Genomic DNA, 23,687 nt, shown 5'->3' with positions numbered 1-23,687 from the left:
GGACCGACAGCCTCCAAAACAATACAGAGAAACCTTGTCTCGTAAAACCAAAAAAAAAAAAATTTATATTTAAACTGTAACTTTTAAAAACCAACCAACAATAGGCTGGGCGGTGGTGGCGCACTCCTTCGATCCCAGCACTCGGGAGGCAGTCGGATCTCTGTGAGTTCCAGGCCAGCCTGGTCTGCAGAGTTGAGTCCCAGGACAGGCAGGGCTGTTACACAGAGAAACCCTGTCTCAAAAAAAAATCAAGCCCACTATATCAAAAATTTCCAAAGCATTTTGCTATCACAACCTAGTTAATATAGTAAAACATTTGCATCCTAATTTTTTTAACTTGCTAAAACAAACACTCAAAAGAAACGGAATTACCTTATATGCCAAATACCAGTCATTCTCCTTGGACGCCTTATTTCCAGCTTTATTCTTATAAACTTCAACTCTATACTGACGAACCAGAAGAAGATCTTTTACAAAAGACTCGAAATTCATTTTACTAAGCACAACACTCTGCAGTGTCTTTGCCCCTAAGATAAACAATAAATGAATAGAATTAAGATGTTAAAGATGAGGGTCTGAGGTAAGACATGTTCAAACACTCCACAACAAACATTAAAGGAACCAACAAACACTACTAGCTGGGCACAGTGGAGTACAGCTACAGGTCCAGCTACTTGGAAGTCTGAGGGGGAGATCATTTCAGAGTAGAAGTTTGAGGGCAGCCTGGACTAAACAGCAAGGTACTGTCTCACAACAAATAAACATGGGGCTATCGGGGTAACTCAGTGAGCTAAAGGCACTTGCCACCAAGGTGATCTTTCAGTCCCCGGTACCCTGGTGGTGGAAGGAAAAGACCCAATTCCTGCACACCTATCTCACTGTGTATGCCCATACACATAGCACACAAAATAAACCAATAGATGTAATTTTGTTTGTTTTGCTTCTGTTTTCAAGACAGTGTTTCTCTGTGGCTTTAGAGGCTGTCCTGGAGCTCACTCTGTAGACCAGGCTGGCCTTGAACTCACAGAGATCCGCCTGCCTCTGCCTCCTGAGTGCTGGGAATAGAGACGTGCACCACCAACACCCGGTATGTTTTGTTTTTTGTAGTTAATGTTTTTGTTGTTACTGTTTTGTTTTTTGAGGCAGGGTTTCTTTCTTTATCCCTGGCTGTCCTAGAACTCTGTATAGACCACGCTGGCCTTGATCTCATAGAGATCCGCCTGTCCCCATGCTGGGATTGAAGGTGTGTGCCACCAGGCGCAGCTTCTCCGCTCTCATGCCTAACTGCTGTGCTCAGCATTTGGCATCTACCTGTCACTAGCTAGCACCCAGGGAAATGTTGCCTGATATTTCACTCACGGGAACTCATTGCTAAGTGTGCTGATCTCTGATAAAGGCAGTGAAGGGGTAAATGGGGTGATCCCCCTCTTCTAGCCCTAGCTACACAGAGACACAGACTGCCCAGGCAAGGTGCTGGGTTGCAGGCAGAGGCCTTCCTGTATCAAAAAGCTATCCGGTTGTCCACTGAAGATGCCGTTTCTCTGGAAGGTGGAGGACGTGTGACAGACTAAACTGGCAGTGCCCACCTGCGGACAAACATCGGAAGGACTTGTCTGAGTATATTCTACTTTCAAGAGCCAACCTCTGTAGGGAGCAGGGTTGATTTTTCTACGTGAAACAATGATTAGAACCGAAAGCTGCCCATGCTCTTCCCAGAAGGAATATACCCAAATTCGTACTACAAAAGATTCTCTTGGGAATAATCCCCACTTGCATTCCAGTGCACCAGGTAACGAGATATAAAGAAACGGGTTAAATGGGTTAAACAGGTATTGTGATGGTGGATTCCAGCGCGTGACCTTCAGAGGCTGGGGTAGGAGGCTCTCCCTAAGCACAGACAGGCCTTTATAGTCGTGGATGATGACAACGACGCAAAATGTCAGTGAACAGATGCCAGGTGCAGGCTCCAGAGGAACCTGTCTGAGGCCACGGGAGGGGCCAGAGAGATACAGAGAGCCTGCTTGTCACTGCATTGCTGGGAAGACTGGGCACAAAGGCAAATAGCAGTGTAGATTCAAGGAACAAGTTCAGTGGAGTGAAATCCTCTAGTCCCAGCACTCTGGGAGGCAGATCACTCACAGACAGCCTGGTAAACCCACGGGGTTCCAGGTCAGCCAAGGATAAATAGTGAGACTCAAGAAACCAAAACAAAACAAATTCCCATGAACAAATAAAACGTGAGAGAGCCACACGATTACTTAGCAACCAAAAGAAATGAAATATTGGTAACACAGACAAGCCTTGCAACAAAGACAAAATATGACTTTAGACGTTACATCCCTGAATATACACATCTAGACACAAACAATAAACTAGTGGCAAGGGCTGGGAAAACTGGGGGAAATGAGTAACTAATAATGGACACAGGATTTCGTGTGTGTGTGTGTGTGTGTGTGTGTGTGTGTGTGTGTCTGTGTCTACACACCCAGCACTGGTCAAGTAGTAGATAAGGCGGTTATCTTTTGTCTGTAACATCGTTTGCCTAAGACTGCATAAGAATTAGAACTCAATTCCAAAGTGTTCTAGAATGCTCTTTCATTATAATTAAAAGAAAAGGCAATGGGGGGGGAGGGGAGCTGTTAGATTATCTGCCTAGGCTCTAAGTAAGGTCTGCAGCCTTTTAGGACACTTGATGCTCGGTGGCAGAGCCAGGTGGCAGACTACAATGAATGCTAAGCACAGCTTTCCAACGAGCCCAACCGCACACAGCAAACAGTGGGGGGTTGGGGGCTGCAACTGAAATCTGGGTAGTTCAATTCCAAGACGGAGCCCCTGTCCTGACCACTTAGCCACACTACCCCCTTCAACGATGGTCCACCGCAGGGTCTCAAGGGGGACGGTAAAAATAATAAGCCACGCTGGCAAAATGAGGGTAACCTAAAGGAGTCTCCCAAGGCGCCCAGCCACGCCTCACTCCTACGATGCTGACTGCGATGAGAGGAGAGACGCGGATCTAAGCACGAAGACGCGCGACTTCAATCCTACCAACTCTGGACGCCCGAAACACGAGGGGTCGGGAGTTCGTGCACAGCCTGACTAGGGGGTGTTTGAGCACGAGCTCGTCCGGGCCTAGCCAAGCCCACCCCGCCGTGGGAGGACGGATGGGAACCACGCACTAAACGCGCGCCATCCGGAGCCACCTCTCGAGCGCTCGCCGTCCCGCCGGCTGCAGGCTGCGCGCGGGTTTCCGGCCCCGGGCCTCGGCGCTGCAAGACAGCTCGCCGGGCTCCCCCGCCCCGAGCCGGTACTGTGGCCGCGGCTGCCCTCACCTGCCGGCCCCAGGTACTTGATCACGCCCTGGGTCTTGAACACCTCGCGGGCCGCCAGCAGCGCGTCCTCGCCGTGCGCCGTGTAGAAGTCGCCGCGGTCGAAGAGGCGCACCGTGGTGCTCGGCTTCTCCGGCATGCCCTCGAAGAAGCGCACGAAGGCCGCCTCGGCGGCGCCCTCCAACTGCAGCGTCTCCTTAGGCTGCACCGCCATTTCTGAGCCGCTCCACACAAGCCCCTGAGGACACGGCGCGACCCTGCGCCCGCCGGCTCGATTCCCGCCACCCCCCTTTCGCCGCTAGGCCGCGCGCACGGTCGCGGCGGGGATCGCCCAATCAGCATGCAGCGCTGCGCGCGGCGGGTGGGACTCTTACTACGGTAGCCAATCAGAAGCGAATGAGACCCGGGCTTCCCGCGGTCTCTCGGCCTCTAGCTACTGCGCATGCGCGCTAGATTTGGGAGCGGGCCGACCCGCAAGCGCGCATCCTTAAAACACCTCCGGCGGCTATGCTTTCAGGGCGCTCAGCCTGGGGCCCAGGTGGGTGGGTGTGACACGGGTGGGCGGGGCTCTCGAGTGACCGGAAACGGGGGAGGGAGACACACAGAACTTGTAAACCAAGGGCGACTACCCTGCTTTCTCTACCCAGTCTTGAACGTGTGGCTGACCCTCCCTGTCCCTAACCCTTTTAAGCAAACTGCCTGCCCTAAGGTTTCAGAGTTAATCTCCACGGCCTCCCACTCACTCAGCTCCTCTTTTCATCCATCCGTGGACTAATTTATTCAAAAAAAAAAACACTTTGGAAGCCAGGTGAGGTGGCTCATGCCTTTGATCCCAGCACTCGGGAGGCAGAGGCAGGCGGATCTCTTTGAGTTCGAGGCCAGCCTGGTCTACAGCGCGAGTTCCAGGACAAACAGAGGGAAAGCCTGACTTACAAACAAAAAGGATACTTTGTGGACTGGAGAGATTGCTCAGCAGTTTCTTACCCTCATAGTGTTTCTACAGCTGACTGCACCCACGCAGTTCACCATGACCTGTAACTCCAGATTCTTGAGGGGGAGGTGTCAGCCGCAGACACCTGCACTCACACTGACAGCGCACACACAATAATTTTTTTTTAAATTTTATTTAAAGAAAAAAAATCTAGTTTGGAAACAAGCATGGTGGCACGTACCTGAAACCCCAGTTCTGAGGAGATGGGAGCCGGAGGAACTAAAATCCAGGGTGGGGCTGGTGAAAAGTTCAGCTCCGTGTCATCCTTGGCAACACCGTTGGAGGCCAGGCTAAGCTACATGCGACTGTAAACTAGCGCTTAGAGAGAGAGAACAAAACCTACAGTGTTATAAATACTCTACAGGGCTAATTAGTGGACTAAGGCATAAGCGATTGTGGAGAACTGAAATGTTTCAAGGTCGGAGCCGAATTATCTTGGGCTAATTATAGTCCCTGAAAAAGCTGTCTAATGCTCACCTCTGTGTTTACCTTAACAGCCTTGTGGCTATCAGGTAAAGTCTTTGTAAAATGCACAGATCCCTTAACTAACTCAGATGAAAAATGTCATCACATAAGATCTAAGGCCTCTTAAAGGTACCCCACCCACCACCCCTTCCGTGTAACTGTAACACTGATGCTTAACCATTCAATGCATTGGGAAAATGCCTTGATTTATAACTTTGTTCTGTCACTATACAATTTCCTGAGGGCCAGCCATCTGGGTATACCAAAGGGGCTGTAACTTCATAGGGATAATCTTGTTTCTCTGTCCTAAAGGCTAAATGCTACTAGTCTATGCCACCAGGCCCCGCTTGCCATTAAATGGTTGGAAGAAACAGGCCAGGGATATAGGTCAGGGATATATACAGGTCAGGGGTGGAGCACCTGGCTAACACACACAGGAAGGCAATGAGATCCCTGAGTTAGTCATCTGAAACAGTTTGGAACTCCGTATGTAGGTGAGAAATGGAGGCTGTTCACCAGCTATCGAGGCTTAGATGGCAGGCAGCTAAGTCAAGGAGTTGGACAGAATCCTCCAGCAGGAGAAACATGACAGGAGAAACACATCCTGGAAAAGTTAGTGAAAAATTTCTACACCCAGATAAGCCTCTGTGAGGATGCAGCAATCCAAATCAGGCCAAATCAAACCGAATTAGCAAAAGCCCATGTTTAATGGATACAACGCTCCCAGATGGCCTTCCAGCCCCCCAGAGAGGAGATGAGAAAGAGACCGGAAACCTATTTTGGGGGGGCAATTTAAACACCCTGTGGGAGTGGTCTTGAGCATCTCTGGGGAAGGGGTCACCATTTGGCAGGCTTTCTGAGACGTAGCAGGGTTTGGAGGGAGATAGAGGAGGGGGCTGGGGTGGGACTTCCACCATGACAGTATTTCAGAATTGGTAAGAGCGGAAAATAAGAAGGAGACACTGAAAATAATGTATAGACAACATACTGGGTGGGGGATGGGGCAAATATGACCATGGTAGGCCTTGGAGAGGATGTACTGGCATGCATAGGTTCATGTTTACCAGTCGCTTCACAATAAAAAGCAGTGGGTTAAAGTACCAGCTCCAAATTCACCCTTTTGGGCAGGTTTGTACAAGTGAACATGAAGCTGTACCAGCAGAGGGCACTAGAGAGGCCGGACAAGGGAAAAGGGTTGTTCCCTACTTCTGATAGACTCCTGGGCCTGCTCAGTCACCTGACCCCTGCAGTATGTGTGAATTCTCTAGCACCTTCTCCAAGGGCAAAGCCAACTTGTAGAGGAGAAGGTTCACGTTGGCTCAAGTCCGACACGGTGGCAGGGACCTGAGGCGGCTGCCCACATCACATCACGGGTAAGCAGTGGTTACTTGATCACCGCTGCAGCCCAGCCCACTTTCTGTGTGCACACGTTCACATTAGGGTTGTTTCCCTGTGAAGTTCCACATGTAGGTAGTTACACATCCTATGTGTAAGCACTCACAAAAAGATCTAGCTTGTAATAAAACTGTAGCATGTTTCCTAATAATGCAGATTGAACCCAGGGCCTCCAGGATGCTGAAGCACATACCACCACTGAATGCCCCGGCACCCCACCTACCTAATACCTCATCTCTGGGAATATGTTATTGATGGTCTGGGTCTGGCTGTGTAGCCTGGAACTCTAGCAGAGGATACCCTGACCCTGCAAACTCCAATCTCCTAGCATCTGCCTCCCAAGAGCAAGAATCACAAGTTTGTACCACTTGGCCGTTACCAGACCACTTAAACATTTATGATCTCATACATGCATATGCAAACTCAAGAAAACTCGGTTTAAAAATGTTTTATTTCATTAAAAAAAAGTTTTATGTACAAGACTCAGGTATACAGAAAGGCAGCTTTAAATCAGAAAATGAGACTAGTCACCATATTCTACTGGGGGATGTTTGTGACACACACACTTCGGTATTCAGCATAAATTATTAACGATGCAGGCTAAGTTCTGAGTTCCACACCGGACCTGCACATGTAAGACATTTGTCTAATTTGAGGATTGGTAATGCTGCTTATATTTATGAGTACATACTTCACAATTACAAATTTGGGATGTTAACTAACAAAACAGTAACCCTTCCAGTCTTCATCTTGTCCCATGCTCACAGGTTTGCAATCTGAGTTCCTTTGCCAACTCCCCTTCTGGTGGTTCCATCCTCAGAAAGCAGAGCGGCTAGGCATTGAGCTCTCTGTGTATCTCACCCATCTCCTTTATCTGCAACAGGAAGGGAAGAACACACAAGGCCGTGTAAGTAGCTTTCAAGCCTTCGTTCGTTCAGAAAAGGGTTTTCTTTGTTTTTTTCCTCAAGGCAGGGCTTCCCTGTGTCGCCCTGGCTGTCCTGGAACTCAAAGAGATCCACCTGCCTCTGCCTCGTGAGTGCTGGGGTTAAGGTGTGTGCTATCACACCGGACTCAGAAAAGTTGCTTTTTTGGGTTTGTTTTTGGTTTTTGAAGACAAGGTTTCCCTGTGTAACAGCTCTAGCTGTCCTGTAACTCACTCTGTAGACTATGCTGGCCTCAAACTCACAAAGATCTACCTGCCTCCTGAGTGCTAGGATTGAAGGTGTGCCCCACTATCCCCAGCCAGGCTTTTTTCTATAACAAGATGGCCACAATGAAGGTAGATTTTTTTTCATAGATTAAGACTCTCAATTAAATATATAACTTCTACAGTTCACTATCTAACATCAATCTTTCATCTTTAAAAAAAATCAGCCTGGTCTATGAGTGAGTTCAAGGACAGCCAGGGATATGTCTCTACACAAATAAATAATTTTAGTTTTTAGAACTATTATTCTGTGTGTATGCTCACGGGCACACATGCCATGATTTGCATGTGGAAGTCTGAGGACAACTTGCAGGAATGGTCCTCTCCTTTCACCTTTACATGAACTCTGGTGATTAAACTCAGGCCAACAGGTCTGAGCAGCAAGCTCCTTACCTACTGAGCCATCTTGCCGGCCCTATAGGGGTTTTTTTGGGTGGGGGAGGGGGGCACACTGTTGAGACAGGGTTTCTCTGTGTAACAGCTCTGGCTGTCCTGGCACTCACTCTGTAGACCATACTGGCCTCCAACTCACAGAGATCCACCTGCCTCTGCCTCCAGAGTGCTGGGATTAAAGGCATGGGATTCCACTGCCCATTCTTTTTTAATTTTTTTTAGTTTTAAGACAAAGTCTCACTAGGTAGCCCTGGCTGACCTGGACTTACTATTTAGATAAGACTGGCCTTCAACTCAAGGTGATTCACCTGCCTCAGCTTCCTCAAGCGTTAGCCACCATAGCTGATGCAATCTTTACAAGAGACTAAATACAGAGTCAAGTGGCCTCCCCGACCATAAGCCTTAGTTCTAGGCTGACGGAGACAATGAAGTTGATCTCCACCTTGGTAAATGTCTCACATGAGATAATCACAGGGCCAGCACATGACAGGGTCCTCTGTTAAATCCTTAGGGACAGGTTTGCACTTTCCATTTTGCAGATAAGGAAGCATGAAGATATAAAGAAGTTCTAGCTCTTGATTAGCTGATTAAGTGGTCAAATCCAAATTTTTTTTTTTTTTTTTTTTGGTTTTTCGAGACAGGGTTTCACTGTATTGTTTTGGAGCCTGTCCTGGAACTCACTCTGTAGACCAGGCTGGCCTCGAACTCACAGAAATCCGCCTGCCTCTGCCTCCCGAGTGCTGGGATTAAAGGCGTGCACCACCAACGCCCGGCTGGTCAAATCCAAATCTTATTAGTTCCTTCAGCCTAACCTGTCACTTGTGACCCAAACTCACAGTGACATTCACGCCTGGCTTCATCTCCCAGTGAATACGCCTAGCTCAGCTTCCCACGTACTGAAATTATCATTGGGAAACAGCCCGCCCCACACACCTCTTTTCTTTGTTATTGTCTTAGTAAGTGGCACATGACTACAAATCGATGGGCATGCCAGAATTGGTGAGGGAACACACACACACACACACACAGGAGCAAGCGTGTGCACACACACAATATCCACAGAGTTCAAAGACAAAAATTTCCTCCTCCTCATCATCTGTGACTAGATAGCATCTAACAGATTTACAAAGTTAAGTTCATCTTGAATGACTTTTCATCTTTCTCAGGTTTTTCAAGACGAGGATTCTCACTTCTCTGTATAGCCCTTGTTGTCCTGAAACTCATTCTGTAGACCAGGATGACCTCTGCCTCCCTAGTAATCAGCAAGCCCAGCTTCGGCGATAGAGACACCGGTGGAGACACAGGAAATCAACAGTCACACGGAGCGTCTCCAACACAGGACCACTAGAATATGCCTCCACAAGACTCCAGATCCGTTAAAACTAAAGCCTCTGGTTTCCATACCCTTGTTCTCAGAAGCAGACAGGGGTATGGAGTGGTCTGTCATGAGACTCGAAACTAGGTAAGCGCTCCTCCTGAGACTGTCCCTAAGACAGTGTGAAGGACGTGGGCGTTATGGGGCTTTGTCAGTGTCTAGGAAGGGGCAGTGATTTCCGGAAGTAAGACATTCAGCATCGCCCAGAATCCACTCACCTCAGCCTTCTCATACTTTGCTGATTTCTTCCTCGTAGAAATAACCTGGAGAGAAAATGAAAAGTTAGTTCTAGAAGCTACTACTCAAACAAAAGTGGCCCAAGTGAACATATGTGCTTTGAACCCATGTAAGCACACGTGTACAAATTTGGGGCGGAGACTAAAAACTGGTCAAGCAGTACCAATTCTTTGAATGGCTATATCAACACCGTAAGCACCTTTCTGGAGTTTTATAAAAGCTTTTAGCTGAACACAGATAAAATACCCTATATATGCATTTACCCATTCATTCTCCAGACAGTAAACACTCAGACTGCTTCCTAGATTATTATAGGTAACATGGATACATAACCCTGAATGCCCTTCCTGGGTTCTGGTTGGCTAGTTGGTTCTTCTGAAAGAGGGTCTCATGAAGTAGCTTTGGCTGGCCTGGAACACACTGTTGAGACCAGGCTCCAAGCGCAGGGATTGAAACCATATGTGCCACCAGACTCAGTCAAACTTCTTTATTGAAGTTTGGTTTATGTGTGACAAATTTCTGTCTGTTCCGTGTGCTTTTTTGCCAACTGAAGCTCCTCTTCTAGGAACCATCTATCCCTATTAGCAATCTTCAATTAAAGGGAGGGAATTATTATTTTGTTTTTTAAAGATTTACTTATTCATTTTGTATGCACATGAGGGTACCAGATCTCATTCCAGATGGTTGTGAGCCATAATGTAGTTGCTGGGAATTGAACTCAAAGACCTCTGGAAGACCAGCTAGTGTTCTTAATAACTACTGAGCCACCCCTCCAGCCCCATAAAGTTGGTTTTGGTTTTTTGGGAGGTTTCTCAAGACATGGATTCTTTGTGTAGACAGCCCTGGATGTTCCAGATCTCACCATGAAGACTAGGATATCCTGGAACTCAGAGAGATCCGCCTGCTTCTGTCTCCAGAGTGCCAGGATTAAAGGTGTGTGCCACCATGCCCAGCTACTTCTTTTTTTTTTTTTTTTGTAATATCTTTGCCATGAAAATGTGAATTTTCTTTTTATTTTGGTAGATGCCTAAGCCAACTTTACTCTCAATCCTCCTACCTCAGCCTCCTGAAGATCAGAATTACAGGTGTGAGCCACTAAGCCCAGCCCAAAATGTTAAAATGCTTAATTTGTGTTGGGCATAGAGGCACATTCCAATAGTCCCAGCAAAGTGTGATAGGATGACCAGTTGAACCCAGGAATTCAATACCAGTTTGTGTAGACTCCTGTGGGGTAAGGATGGGAACACACACACACACACACACACACACACACACACACACACACACACACACACACACACACACACACGGCCAGGTGTGTTTTCGCTCACATTTGTAATTCCAGGGCTTGGGAGGCTGCAATAGTTTAAATGAGAAAGGCCCCCACAGATAGGCTCATGTACGTGAGTGCTTGGTCCAAAGTTGATGCAACTGTCTGGTTAGGAAGTATCAGGTCATGGACATTAACTCTCCAGATCTGAGCAGGAGTCCCCAGTAAACTCTTTCTTTTTATAAGTTTGCATTGGTGTTTTGTCAAACCCATAGAAAAGTAACCAAGATAGTTGGGGATGCTGAGACAGAGCTTACCTGCCACATGAGGCCTTAAAATCTAATTCCCAGTACCACAAAAACAAAGCTGAATTTATGTATTAATATAGCCCTTTCTGGATTTTTGTTTTTTGTTTTTCGAGACAGGGTTTCTCTGTGGCTTTGGAGACTGTCCTGGAACTCACTTTGTAGACCAGGCTGGCCTCAAACTCACAGAGATCCGCCTGCCTCTGCCTCCCGAGTGCTGGGATTAAAGGCGTGTGCCACCAACGCCCGGCCCCTTTCTGGATTTTTAAGTTCCCTGCATTACATGTTTTCTTTGACGACAAAATATCATCATCCCTTATACTAATTTCTTTTGACGTTATCTTCTTCCATTCTACTCAATAATCCATCTGCATTCAAGTTTGAACACATGTGCATTCATTGTCCTACTTTTTATATTCCCAAGCCCTCACGTGCCTGTCCATACACATGGGTAACATAGACAACCCCCATAGGGCTAAAATAGGAATTCAGCGTTTGTTTTCTATCAGATGGGAACCAAGTGAGGTAACAATACTGAACTGAAAAATCAAGTTACCGTGCACCTTCAGATCTTATCTTACATGTGTGCCTGGTGCCTAAGAAGGCCAGGAGCAGCCAGAACCCTGGGGACTGAGTTACAGATGGTTGTAAACTCCCATGTGGGCTCTGGGAACCAAATCCAGGTCATCTCCAAGAGCAACAAGTGCTCTTTTTTTTCTTTTTTAACATTTAGTTATTGCATATACAGTGTTCTTCCTGCATATATACCTACATGTCAGAAGAGGCTGCCAGATCTCATTACAGATGGTTGTGAGCCACCATGTGGGTGCTGGGAATTGAACCCAGGACCTCTGGAAGAGCAGCCTGTGTTCCTAACCATTGCGCTATCTCTCCAGCCCCCTCCAGCCCCCCCCCCCCTCCGCCTGCAACAAGGGCACTTAAGCACTGAGCCATCTCTCCAGGCCCAGGCCTTAAAGTCTTGATCCTCTTGCCTCGGGTTCTCAAGGGCATGAATACAGAAATACGTTATCCTACCCCTATCAAATCTACTTCTGAATTCTGATATACTGATGAGACCACCCGATGCCAATCACCCTTAAGGCCCTGGAATAAAGGTCACTTCTTTAGATCCCTAATACTCTAGCCTTAACTTCCCAGTGCTGGGATTATGGGCTTTTGCCGTTGTACCCAGAGCAAATTTGCTACTTGTGTAGAATCATTGCTACATGTACGACTTCTGATTCTTTTCCTGCTAAGCTTTGTGTTGTTTTGGGGGCAGGCATAGCTCATTATAGCCTCGAATGCTTGCAGCCTGCGCTCAGCTCCCCAGCCCCACCAAAAACAGAAACAAGGGATGTGTTGCCCAGCTCAGTGAACATTTTGGGAGTCTTCTATGCTACTGTGTTCCGGCAGAACCGCTGAATTCCTTGCAGAGGACCCAAGGCTATTCTGCTTGAAGGCAATGGAACCAGGCTGTGAGGGGTTCAGCTGCAAGCGGTTTTCCCATGACTATTCCTTTCTGGCTTTAGAAGGTGGCTATTTTTGAAAAAAAGGAGGCAGAAGCACAAGAGTCCTTCACTAACTTTTCAAACTTGGATAGTCCTTTGTTTGTCTTCTGCGAGATGGAACTCCCTCTATAGACTAGGCTGCTTCAGATGCAGAGATCCACCTACCCCTGCCTCCCGAATGAGTGCTGAGATTAAAGGTGTGTGCCACCACCAGCCAGCAAGAATGGATATAGTTCTTAGTGATCAACTTTAAGAACACATCCTTCAGAGCCCTGACCCGTCTGTACCTACCAGCACAACTACCCCCGCGATGATCGCTAATGCCACCACCACAATAACAGCAATGATGCCGGCCGTGAGCCCCTGCATTGAGAATTCGGGGGCTTTTTCATCAACATAGTAAATCAGGGTCTGGCCAGGGTCCAATTCAAGTTGTTCTCCATTCACTCTCAGGTCCATTTTATTAGAATAATGGAACAAGGATTCCCCCTTCACCTACAACAGAGAAAAGCAATGAGAATCGTTTAAGGGAATCAGACATGGGCAACAATAATTGCATACCAATTGTATATAGCAGAAGAAAACCTGCCAAGAATCTTATCAGTTTAATGAGAACCACCTGATCCAGTGGAACATTAAAGCCCTGTTTCTTATGGGAAATTCCATACTCTGAAGTAGAAACAAAAGCCATGTCCCTACCCTCCAGATTAAAAAACATCAACACCTGGCCAATTTACTTTCATCATTCTTTCTTCTATCCCTTCATCTCTCATGCCTGAAATATTCTAAAGTAAATCTCAAAATATCTCAGTATAGCAAACGCAAGTTTAAGGGATGGGGAGATGGCTCAGTGCTTAAGAGCCGTGGCTCACAACCATCTGGAATGAGATCTGGTGCCCTCTCCTGGCCTGCAGGGATACATGCAGGCAGAACACTGCATACATAATAAATGAATAAATAAATCTTTAAATAAATAAACAAGATAAGCACAAGTTTAGCCAGGTTCTGTGTCTTGTATTTGTAACCATAAGTCTTAGAAGCAAGATATCTATCCTCTACCCCTCTACCATGAATTCTAAATCAATCTGGGCTACTATAAAATTCTGTCAAAAGAAAAAAGAAAAGGAAAAGGAATAAGAAAGAACAACAAAGAACAAAAACATGTTTATAAGAAGTTGGCCTTGAACTTAGTCCTCCCACCTCAGCATCTAAAGTGCTAGGACTCCAGGTGCCGGGATAGAAACCGTTACCTCTGGCTTTTATATACAGGTTGTTATAACAGAGGCTGAGTTGACATCTCAGCAATTGAGAGCATTTAAGGGGCCTGAGTTCGGTTCCCAGCACCCACATCAGGCAGCTCCCAAACAAGTGTAATCCAGGTCCCTGGGGACCAGCTGGCCTCCGGTCTCCAAAGGCATCTGCACCAACGTGCACACAGATACACACAGACACGCATAATTTAAACATTAGGCTTTAAAGTGAAGATTACCCTTAGAAATGGTAAGAACAACAGATGGAGATTATATATACCAATATAGTAACTAACCAAAGAGAAAACAAGAATCAGAAGGCTAGGTATACATATCTTAGTAGTAGACTGTTTTCCCAGCATACTGGGGTACATACTGGGTTCGATTCCTAACACAAGCAAGATTAAAACAGAAGAGCCAGAGGAGCCAGAGACTGGCAGAATGCTTTCCTAGTACATGCAGGGTCCAGGGTTCAGTCCCCAGTGTGACATAAAAGTAGTCATAGTAGCACACACTTGTAATCTAGCACTTGGGACTGTTACATCACAGACCCCTAGCTGGTCCTCCTCCCCCTAAGACATCAGACATGTATTTCCCACCACCTTTGGTTTCTACATGCCCTGCTAACAGAAACTGCGCTTCCTTATCTCCGCTGCTTCTAACAACAGAACTCCAACGCCAAGACACCCTTCCAAACTGGCTCTGAGTTCTGGCCAGGCTCCTCAGTCCCTAGGAAAGTTATAAAAGGGTTCTCTCTGGTGTTTGAGTTGGCCTGCTTCCCATGCCATGCCATCCACGATGGACATCTATTCTTTTTTATTTTTTCTTAGATTTAGATTTTTATTATTCTTAATTTAATTTCAGTTGATAGTTGCCTGATGTTCTTGCTGGGGATCAAACGCAGGTCCTCTGGAAGAACAGTAGATGCTCTTAAGAGCCAGGCGTTGGTGGCGCACGCCTTTAATCCCAGCACTCGGGAGGCAGAGGCAGGATCTCTGTGAGTTCGAGGCCAGCCTGGTCTACAAGAGCTAGTTCCAGGACAGCCTCCAAAGCCACAGAGAAACCCTGTCTCGAAAAAACAAAAAAAAAAAAAACAAAAAACAAAAAAAAAAAGCTCATGTTTGGAAGGGCAATCTCCCGTCACCTCGTTCCCTGAATGGCTACTTCTTTCTTCTTCTTGACTAGAGACGGAAGCAGGAGGACCAGAAGTCCAAGGTCAGCTACGCAGAGAGCTCGAGGCCAGCCTGGATTGTATGAGCCTGTCTCAAAAAGGAACAAACACTGGCATATGTCTTTAAGGTGCCCAGCACTTGGAGGCAGAGGCAAGTCTCTGTGACTACAAGGATAGACACATATATCTTGAGTTTCAGGACAGCCAGGGCTATATAGAGACATCCTGTCTTTAAAAGCAAATGACAGCAAAAAAAAAAAAAATACTAAGCTTTATTAAAAATTAGGCTTATACTTACATCTTTCTCAAAATAGTACGCCACATCAGCTATGTCCACGTCATCTTGAGCTTTCTGAGAAGAGTTTTGCATCAGATCAATAGTGATGACATTATTCTCATACTGGGGGGAAAAGGTGAAAATGCAAATTAGTAATTAAAATATATGAAAATTTTGATCAACAGTCAGAATATTTATAATTTGATCTTCCATAATCCATATATCCACCAGGAGCTCTTTGCATTGATGAATAATTAAATTTATCATTTGTAATTGAAAAAAAAATCTTTCAGAGGTCATCCAATCTAAGAGAATAAAATAGCAATACAAACGATTTTTGAAAAAAGAGTTAAGGTCGGGGCTGGAGAGGTGGCTCAGAGGTTAAGAGCACTGACTGCTCTTCCAGAGGACCTGAGTTCAATTCCCAGCAACCACATGGTGGCTCACAACCATCTGTAATGAGATGGTTAAGGAGAGCAAGACACTGGGTAAGGACAGCCCAGGGCAGTGTGCGCTGGAGGCCATCAGAAAAAGGCCCTTACAGGATAAGTAGGGCAGCGTCACATTTCAGGCACAATAAGAGACAGTGCCGGTCCTCCAGGGCAGTTGAGACTTTCAAAGTCTATGGAAGGAAAACAACTTGGATTCCATATTAAGTGCCCAGGATTTAAACTGTTACTAAAACTCATTTAGCTACCATTAAAAATCACTGGCTGTCTCCAGGTGGTGGATCTCTGAGTTCCAGGCCAACCTGGAACTGGTTCCCAGTACAGCCAGGGCTACACAGAGAAAGCCTGTGTGTGTGTGTGTGTGTGTGTGTGTGTGTGTGTGTGTGTGTGTGTGTGTGTGTGTGTGAGTGTGTGTGTGTCAGGGATTGGGTGGGGGGTGGGTCACTGATGTCTTTTATTCCTAAACCATACCACTCTACCAACTTGCTACCAAAGCTAGCTCATTCACCAAGAAACAGAACAAAAAACAAACACACAAAAGAACTTACCAGAATATCTTTGATAAATTTCTGATTCAGTTTGTATCGAGACATGAATACATCCTCAAGTGCACTGCAAATAATTTAAAAAGTTTGCTGGTATGTAATACACAATAATCGAATCTCTACATTTTAGGCAGACAGCTCAAGGACTGTTATTATTATTACCTTTTTTTTTTTAAAGAGAGGGTCTCACTATGTGTCCCTGGCTGACTTGGAACTTTCTATATTTACCAGGCTGGCTTCAAACTCAAAGACCTGACTGTCCCTGCCTCTGGGATTACAGGTATGCAATAGTAGCTAGGCTGCGTAATTTTAATGTCATTTGTAATTATCATAACAGTAAATGGTTTAAGCCAGCATCAGTCAGTGATCCTAGAGTTATTGAGTGTCAGTTCGATTAGAAACTGAACCTTTGCCGGGCGGTGGTGGCGCACGCCTTTAATCCCAGCACTCGGGAGGCAGAGGCAGGTGGATCTCTGTGAGTTCGAGGCCAGCCTGGTCTACAAAGTGAGTTCCAGGACAGCCTCCAAAGCCACAGAGAAACCCTGTCTCGAAAAACAAAAACAAAAAAAAAAAAAAAAAGAAACTGAAACTGAACCTTTACACAGTACCGGTATGAATCTGCCAACAGATTACTCATAAATTCCAAAGGAGAAAATGATAACTCTGCAATGGAGAAACCTAGCAGACATGGCCCGGTAAAGGGACAGAGGACATCATGATTTCCTGATGAGTACTGAGAAAGACACAAGATCACTTACACAGTTTTCTTGTCAAGGTGCATAGATACACCAGTGGATATGTAATTACTGCCAAGGTGCATAAATACACTAGTATGTATGTAATTACTGCCAAGGTGCATAGATACACTGGTGTACATGTCATTACTGTCAAAGTACATAAACACAATGTATGTAATTAGTCAAGGTGCACAGATACACTAATATATATGTAACTACTGTCAAGGTGCATAAACACAATAGTATGTAATTACTGTCAAGGTGCATAGATACACTAATATATATGTAACTACTGTCAAGGTTCATAGATACACTGGTGTATATGTAACTACTTACGTCTTCAAACTCTGAAGGTTGTAAGGATTTTCTCTTTCTTTGTGTTTTAGTTCAATGATGATCCAGCTGTAAGACAAGATGGTTGACTGTGTGTAACTCAGTCTTTTTTGCTATTTTCCGAGATAGAATTGACACTAACAGAACAAATAAAGTATTGTGGTAAATATGCTTCACACGTCCTTTACAGAGAACCCACCCAGAAGTAACGCCTTGTCTAACATTGACCTGATGGTGACAATTACAACATGTGAGGCCAATTGAAGTCAAAGTTGAGTTGGCCATGCTGGGCCCTGTTCCAGAGAAAAGACAAAACAGACAGGCATGGTGGTGTGAGCCTGCGCTGTGGAGGCAGAGGAAGGAGATGGCCCAGATTTGAGACAAGCCAAGATTCTAACATGAAGCCATCAGAAAGAGATGGGGGTGGGGGGAGAGAAAGCACAGAAACACACAGAGGAACATCTGACCACAAGACTCCAAACGTGGTAACCCACTGCAGGTTTCGGTCCTGACGTCTTTCCAGTTCCCTGTCCCTTCCAGTGGTCTTTTCTGCTTAAGCGAAGTTTGAGTGGGTTTCTGTTTCCATTCATCTCTCTCCCATCCCCTCCACCATGCTATCAACTCACCCCCAGCTTTTCTACCACTTAGGTCTTCAGCAGATAGCTCACTTTAAAAGCACAATAAATGAGCAGATGCAGTTTAAGTCACTTAATAATTCTAATCCAACTTCAAAATTCAGTACAGAGGTTAAAATGAAAACAATGTCAGAGCCAGGCAGTGGTGGCGCACACCTTTAATCCCAGCACTCGGGAGGCAGAGGCAGGTGGATCTCTGTGAGTTCGAGACCAGCCTGGTCTACAAGAGCTAGTTCCAGTACAGCCTCCAAAGTCACAGAGAAACCTTGCCTCGGGGAAAAAGAAAAAAAAAAAGTCAGTATAATACCATCTCTGTAAAACCTAAGAGCCACCTATCTTCACGGGGAATTCATAAACCAGTTCTAAAAAGGTAACGTCAAACTGACTACTGTTTCATGTACATAAGGGAAAACGTAACTAAAGTCATCACCAGGCCAAAGATTATTCCATGCTTCCTTCCATTTTCTCACAATTATTTGTCAAAGATAACCTTCAGCAGTCAGATAATTTCCACAAAATAACACAGTTGAACTAGAGCCAATAAAACCAACACAATTGGAGTAGGGCCAATAAAACTCAAAACTGGTGACACCAGTTTTATGAGGAACGGGACAACACGGACACATTTACTACTCCATACCGTTTCCCCCCACCTCTTTGAGAGAGGATCTCAAGTAGCCCAGATTAGCCTCAAACTCACTATGCAGACAAGGCTAGCCCTGAACTCCTCATCCTCCTCCTGCCCGCACCTCCAGAGCTCCAGAGGGCAGGGTTTACAGGTGTGCGTGTCCACACCCAGCTTCTCCCGGCTTTTGGAACTCCAAACCACAAAACCTTACTTCATATTCAAACGTGGATTTAATTAGACAAATGAGAACAGCGTGAAAGCAGCAACAAGAACAACCACTCACTAGGTCCTCACTCGCTCGGAGCAGGTTATTTCCGTGTCTTTGTCGGTCCTCCGGACGCCCGCGGTGTTCACACACCAGCACGTGGCGGTGCCGTTGCACTGCTTGGCTTTAAAGAGCCCCAGCTCGTCACACTCGGGGTTGTACATGCCGTCATTGTTCTGTATGGCCCCCTCGGGTTTCAGCCTCCTCCCAGACCTGTTGCTGTAAGTCATTTCCGCCTTCATCACCAAGCATTTGGATGCCACTGAAAAGGAAATGTGACCGCAAGGTGAAAAACAGCTACGGTTTCACATGCCCATGGGGAAAATTTCTTTAACGTCATGATCCCAGGCCAAAGGGATTATTTCACGATCCCTTCCATTTTTCCCACACTCAAATCGCTTGGTAGAGGTAAGAACCTTGAGTCTCAGATCATTTCCACAAAATAACAGTTGGATGAGAGCCAATAGAACTCAAATCAAGGGGCCTTGATAACAAGTCTTATCAAGATCAAACTTGCAGGCCACAAGAATGTCTTTACTCACATTTGGAGCACACGACAGTATTCGATGTACCGAGGGAAGTACACTGGCATTCGCCTCTGTCATTCCGAAAGCAGCTTGTCCCCAGCTTGTAGTTTTCACAGACACAGGCTAGAAAAGTGTAAAAATTCAGTTTACAATGTTAGCCACAACTGTTAACTCACCCAGTCAGTCATGCCTTTAAGAAGCGGTCCTGGATCCCAGCACTTGGGAGGCAGAGGCAGGCGGATCTCTGTGAGTTCAAGGACAGCCTGGTCTACAGAGCAAGTCCCAGGGCAGCCAGAGCTACACAGAGAAACCCTGTCTCGAAAAACCAAAAAGATTTATTAAGGAAACTATGACCCAGAACTTTCCAGACCGGGAGGGGCCCCAAGGGAAGAATATTGGGGGGTGCTGAGGATAGAGCCTGGGACCCTACTGATGCTAGTTTAGCCTCTCCCAATGAGCTACACCCTTGGCTGCATTTCATTGTTGTTGAGATAGCCCAGATTGGCGTCAAACCCGAGATTCTCTTTCTGTCTAAATGTATTAGATTAACTTACTGGGAGCAGGGGCACCCTGTGGTATATGTACAGAGGTCGGAGGATAAACTACATATAGAGTTCTTTCTCTCCGCCTATCCCATGGGTCCAGGCATCAGTGGTCTGTGGGCTGATCCACGGCACCTTCACTCACTGAGCCATTTCACAGGCAACCAAACCAGAGATTCTTCACGCGGGGCTGCCTGCGTGCCGGGATGAGACATGTTAGTTACTACCCACGGTCGACTGTGTCATTGCTGGATTTGTGTTTTTTGAGGCAGGGTCTTGCTACAAAACCCAGGCTCAGAATCCTCCTGCTTCCGCCTCCTAAGGGCTGGGATCACAGGCATGTACCACTACAGCTGGTTCAGTCTGTGTTTGAAACAGAGTTTAACTATGTACCCCTGGATGGCCCGGAACTCTCTATGTAGACCAAGCCTTCTTCAGAGATCTGCCTGCCAGATCTTCAACCCGAGTACTAGGACTAAAGCAGCCCAGCCAGAAACAAGGCCTTTTAAATGCAGCCCTCTAGAGATCTTATCAGCCTTCTTTTGTGCTACAAGGCTTCATTTTTTTAAAGCCAACCTTTATCTATTTCTTTGTGCATTTCTATATATTTTATGTACACACATACCACAGTTCAAATGTGGGAGTCAGAGGGCAACTTGGGGAGTCCATTCTCCCCTTCTGCCTGTGGGTCCTGGGAATTTAACTCCAGAGTAACTTTACACACTGAGTCATTTTTTTTAAGATTTATTTATTTATTACATATACAGTGTTCTGCCTGCATGCCAGAAGAGGACACCAGATTGAATTGTAGATGGTTGTGAGCCACCATGTGGTTGCTGGGAATTGAACTCAGGACCCCTAGAAGAGCAGTCAGTGCTCTTAACCTCTGAGCCATCTCTCCAGCCCCACACTGAGTCATTTTAATGGCTCTGCCATTACTACAACAAAAAAATTTTCCTTCCTTTTCTCTAAGCTCCCACCACTCCCCCTCCACCTTTCTGGAAGCCCAAGCTCACTACTGCCCTCCCGCCTCCAGCTGGGCTTAGGAGTGGAACCTCACTTTCCAAGATCTTCCACCCTTCTGATTATACCCTGGTCTGCTAGCTCCTTTATCTTTTCCCCAACGAGTCAACAGTTCCAATTCTGAGGTCTACGGACCCTCCTCACTTATCCCTTTCTTACCCAGTTTTCTTAAAAAAATAAAATAAAAATGCCTGCCTTGGGGCCCAATAGGTTTCTAGTCGATCTTTTCTTCATTAAACAGGGTCTCCTACAGCCCAGGCTGTCCCCCATCGCCATACTGGGCTGAGGATAGCCTTAAACTGCTGATCCTCCGGCTTCCCCTTTGTAACTGCGGTAGGTCACAGGTACACCACACCTGGCTTATGGGGTGTTAGGGAATCAAGCCCAGGGTTTGCGAGGTAAGCACTCTCTCTAAACCCCGTCCTTCCAACTGCAGTTTATCCCCAGACTGAAGTCAGAAAAAAATATAAATTTATTAAACCGCATTACTTAAAGTGTAACTAATGAATATAGGCCACCTCTGCTGGTAGCGAATGAAATTCTAACCAGGAAGCAAAACTAACTATATTTAACTTAAAAATCGAGGGAGAAACGGAAGGAAGAGAGATTCTTGGCGGCGTCCACTTCCAGCCAGACACTTATTTCAGAAATAAGTCAGAAGTCACGGCCCACTCTACAGTAAGAACAACTAGGATCAGACTCCTCCATGCCCTTCCTTCTACAGATCGTTCGGTAACAGTTTCGGTACAGGACAGTTCTTAAAAGATAAAGACAACGAGGAGATAAAGGCCCACGACCACCTGAGTTTGAACCCCAGCACCGTCGTGGTGGGAGAACTGACTCCCACAAATTGCCTGACTACACACACACACACACACACACGCACACACGCACGCACGCACACACCACAAATAAACATAAAAATAAAAGCCTAAAGGAAGTGGAAAACTTCCTTGATGAATGTTAGATCACGATATAACTCTTGTACTCCGAAACCACAAATATACGCAATTTTTAACTAGGGAATTCTTAAAGAGTGGGAAGCTTATGGGATTTTTAACAAGGTCCTTACAGTTTATCTTGGTATCTATCCTCCCTACAATAAACACGGCGTTAGTCATGATTCTTAGAAAAGGGAAGCACCTCCGGCAGGTAAGTCCCCAGGCAGGCCCGCCTCTGACGCGCAGGTGCATAGCGGCCTCTGGGGAGCTGCCTGTCCCCTCCCGGGGCCCACATCCGGGGACCGTCGAAGGTACGGGAGGGGAGGGAGGGAGGACTGGCGGGTCGCCACAACAAAGGCCCGCGCTCTGGGACCTGGAACCCCAAGTTGGAGCCGCTAGACCCCGGGCGGTGGCCGCTCCGTCACCCTAGACTCAGGTCCCCTCCAGGCACACCACACCGCTACCACATCCGAGCGCACGTCCTGCTCGCGCCCTCGGGACTCGGGGCCAGCCGGAGGTCCATCTCCCCATCACCGGCCGGACACGACCCCACACCCCCCGCTGCAGGTCCACGCCTCACCTCCACTTTCCTGAGCCGCGGCCAGCGTCGCTGTGGCCACTGCGAGCAGGAGCCCGAAGGCGAGGGCCTGGGGGCGCGCCATGCTGCGCGCGGAGCGTCGGGGACTCGGCGGGGCTGCGGCGCGGGACGGCTCCGGGGACAGAAGTGCTGCGCAGCGGCCGAGGGACTATGCGCTCTGGGCGCGCGGCGAGGCGGGGACCCACCTGCGGACTTGCAGCCCCGGGGCCCCGCCCCGCGCCCTCCCCGCACCTCCCCTCCGCTCGCTCGCCCGCCCTGCCCTGCGGTGAGTCACCCGCCCCGCTCCCCGCCTCCCTGTCCAGGTGTGAGCCGCCCCGGTGCTCCAGCGTGGGACTCGAGGCGGGGAATGGGGTCAGGTGGGGTACCCGGGAAGGACCGGATGTCGCCGCCAGGATGACAAGACCTGGACGTGAAAGCCGAAAGAGATACCGAGTCACACCGAGAGCTTCCCAGGCAAAAGGCAATAGTAAGGCGCACTGTCACTGCGCTACCCCCGGAAGTTTGCGTTCCAGGGCTTCTTCAAACTCTTTAAAAGTGTATGTTATGTGTACGAATGCTTTGCCTGCATGTGTGTGCGCCACGTGCGTGCGTGGCTAGTGCCCGCGGAGGGCTTCGGATCCCCAGGAACTGGAGTTATGGATGGCTGCGAGCCCTCTTGTGGGTGACTAGAACGGAACCGAGTCACCTGCTAGAGCAGGAAGTGATCTTAACCGCTGGGCCGTCTCTCCAACCCGATACTTTTTGTTTGTTTGGTTGGTTTTTTTGAGACAGTGTTTCTCTGTGGTTTTGGAGGCTGTCCTGGAACTAGCTCTTGTAAGGTTGGTCTCGAACTCACAGAGTGCTGGGATTAAAGGCGTGCACCACCACTGCCCGGCCCGATACTTTTTTTTTTATTAACTAAAGTGCTACAGTTTTGATTATAATGTATTTTTAATTGTTTTTTCTTATGTCTTGAGATTATGATGGGATTACATCATTTCCCCCTACCCGTCCCTCCCTCAAACCCTACCCTATACCCCTTCCGGCTCTTTTTCAGTGTCATGGCCTCCTATTCGTATATCAAAGAACAGTGTTGATAAAAATCAATTTCTTCGAAAATTTACGGAAAGTCTTAGAAACAAAGGACAGTCTGTTTCATTGGAGATGGATTCAAAGCTCTCTCTACAAGCTTTTATTTTTTATTTACTTTGTCTTTCGAGACAGGGTTTCTCTGTAGCTTTAGAATCTGTCCAGGAGCTCTTTAGACCAGGCTGGCCTCGAACTCACAGGATCCACCTATCTGCTTCCGGAGTGC

At 47.0% G+C, this 23,687-nt stretch overlaps 2 protein-coding genes across 2 annotated transcripts in view; both read right to left on the bottom strand.

Annotated features, from left to right (window-relative positions):
* Window positions 1-3,627, bottom strand: part of Msh2 (mutS homolog 2) — a 60,242-nt gene extending 56,615 nt beyond the window's left edge. Inside the window, exons 1-2 of the mRNA XM_005077304.4 lie at window positions 3,330-3,627; window positions 373-527 (exon numbers count right to left, since the gene is read on the bottom strand). Coding sequence (XP_005077361.1) covers window positions 373-527; window positions 3,330-3,540 — 366 coding nt within the window. The 5' untranslated portion in view covers window positions 3,541-3,627. The remainder of the gene's footprint in view (window positions 1-372; window positions 528-3,329) is intronic.
* A 2,983-nt stretch (window positions 3,628-6,610) lies between these two features.
* Epcam (epithelial cell adhesion molecule) lies at window positions 6,611-22,555 on the bottom strand. The gene is made up of 9 exons (XM_040738073.1): window positions 22,376-22,555; window positions 19,305-19,412; window positions 18,781-19,024; window positions 17,238-17,303; window positions 16,168-16,231; window positions 15,192-15,293; window positions 12,764-12,967; window positions 9,371-9,415; window positions 6,611-7,051 (listed from the first exon to the last, which is right to left on the bottom strand). The coding sequence occupies exons 1-9, from the start codon at window positions 22,455-22,457 to the stop codon at window positions 7,010-7,012; spliced, it is 957 nt and encodes a 318-aa protein (XP_040594007.1). The 5' UTR covers window positions 22,458-22,555; the 3' UTR covers window positions 6,611-7,009.
* Window positions 22,556-23,687: the final 1,132 nt, after the last annotated feature.

Source organism: Mesocricetus auratus, unplaced genomic scaffold (genome assembly GCF_017639785.1).
Source record: "Mesocricetus auratus isolate SY011 unplaced genomic scaffold, BCM_Maur_2.0 Super-Scaffold_100676, whole genome shotgun sequence".
Classification (NCBI taxonomy): Eukaryota; Metazoa; Chordata; class Mammalia; order Rodentia; family Cricetidae; genus Mesocricetus; species Mesocricetus auratus.
The sequence above is the reverse complement of the archived record's forward strand: the minus strand, read 5'-3'. Positions and strand labels throughout refer to the sequence as shown.

Bases quoted from the DNA above. Each gene is read 5' to 3' on its own strand.
- Epcam (XM_040738073.1), bottom strand. From the start codon at position 22,457: ATGGCGCGCCCCCAGGCCCTCGCCTTCGGGCTCCTGCTCGCAGTGGCC. The intron at 16,232-17,237 runs GTAAGTAGTTAC...AATTATTTGCAG, and splicing joins AACCTTCAGAGTTTGAAGAC to TGCACTTGAGGATGTATTCA. The intron at 12,968-15,191 runs GTAAGTATAAGC...TCTCTGTTGTAG, and splicing joins CGTACTATTTTGAGAAAGAT to GTGAAGGGGGAATCCTTGTT.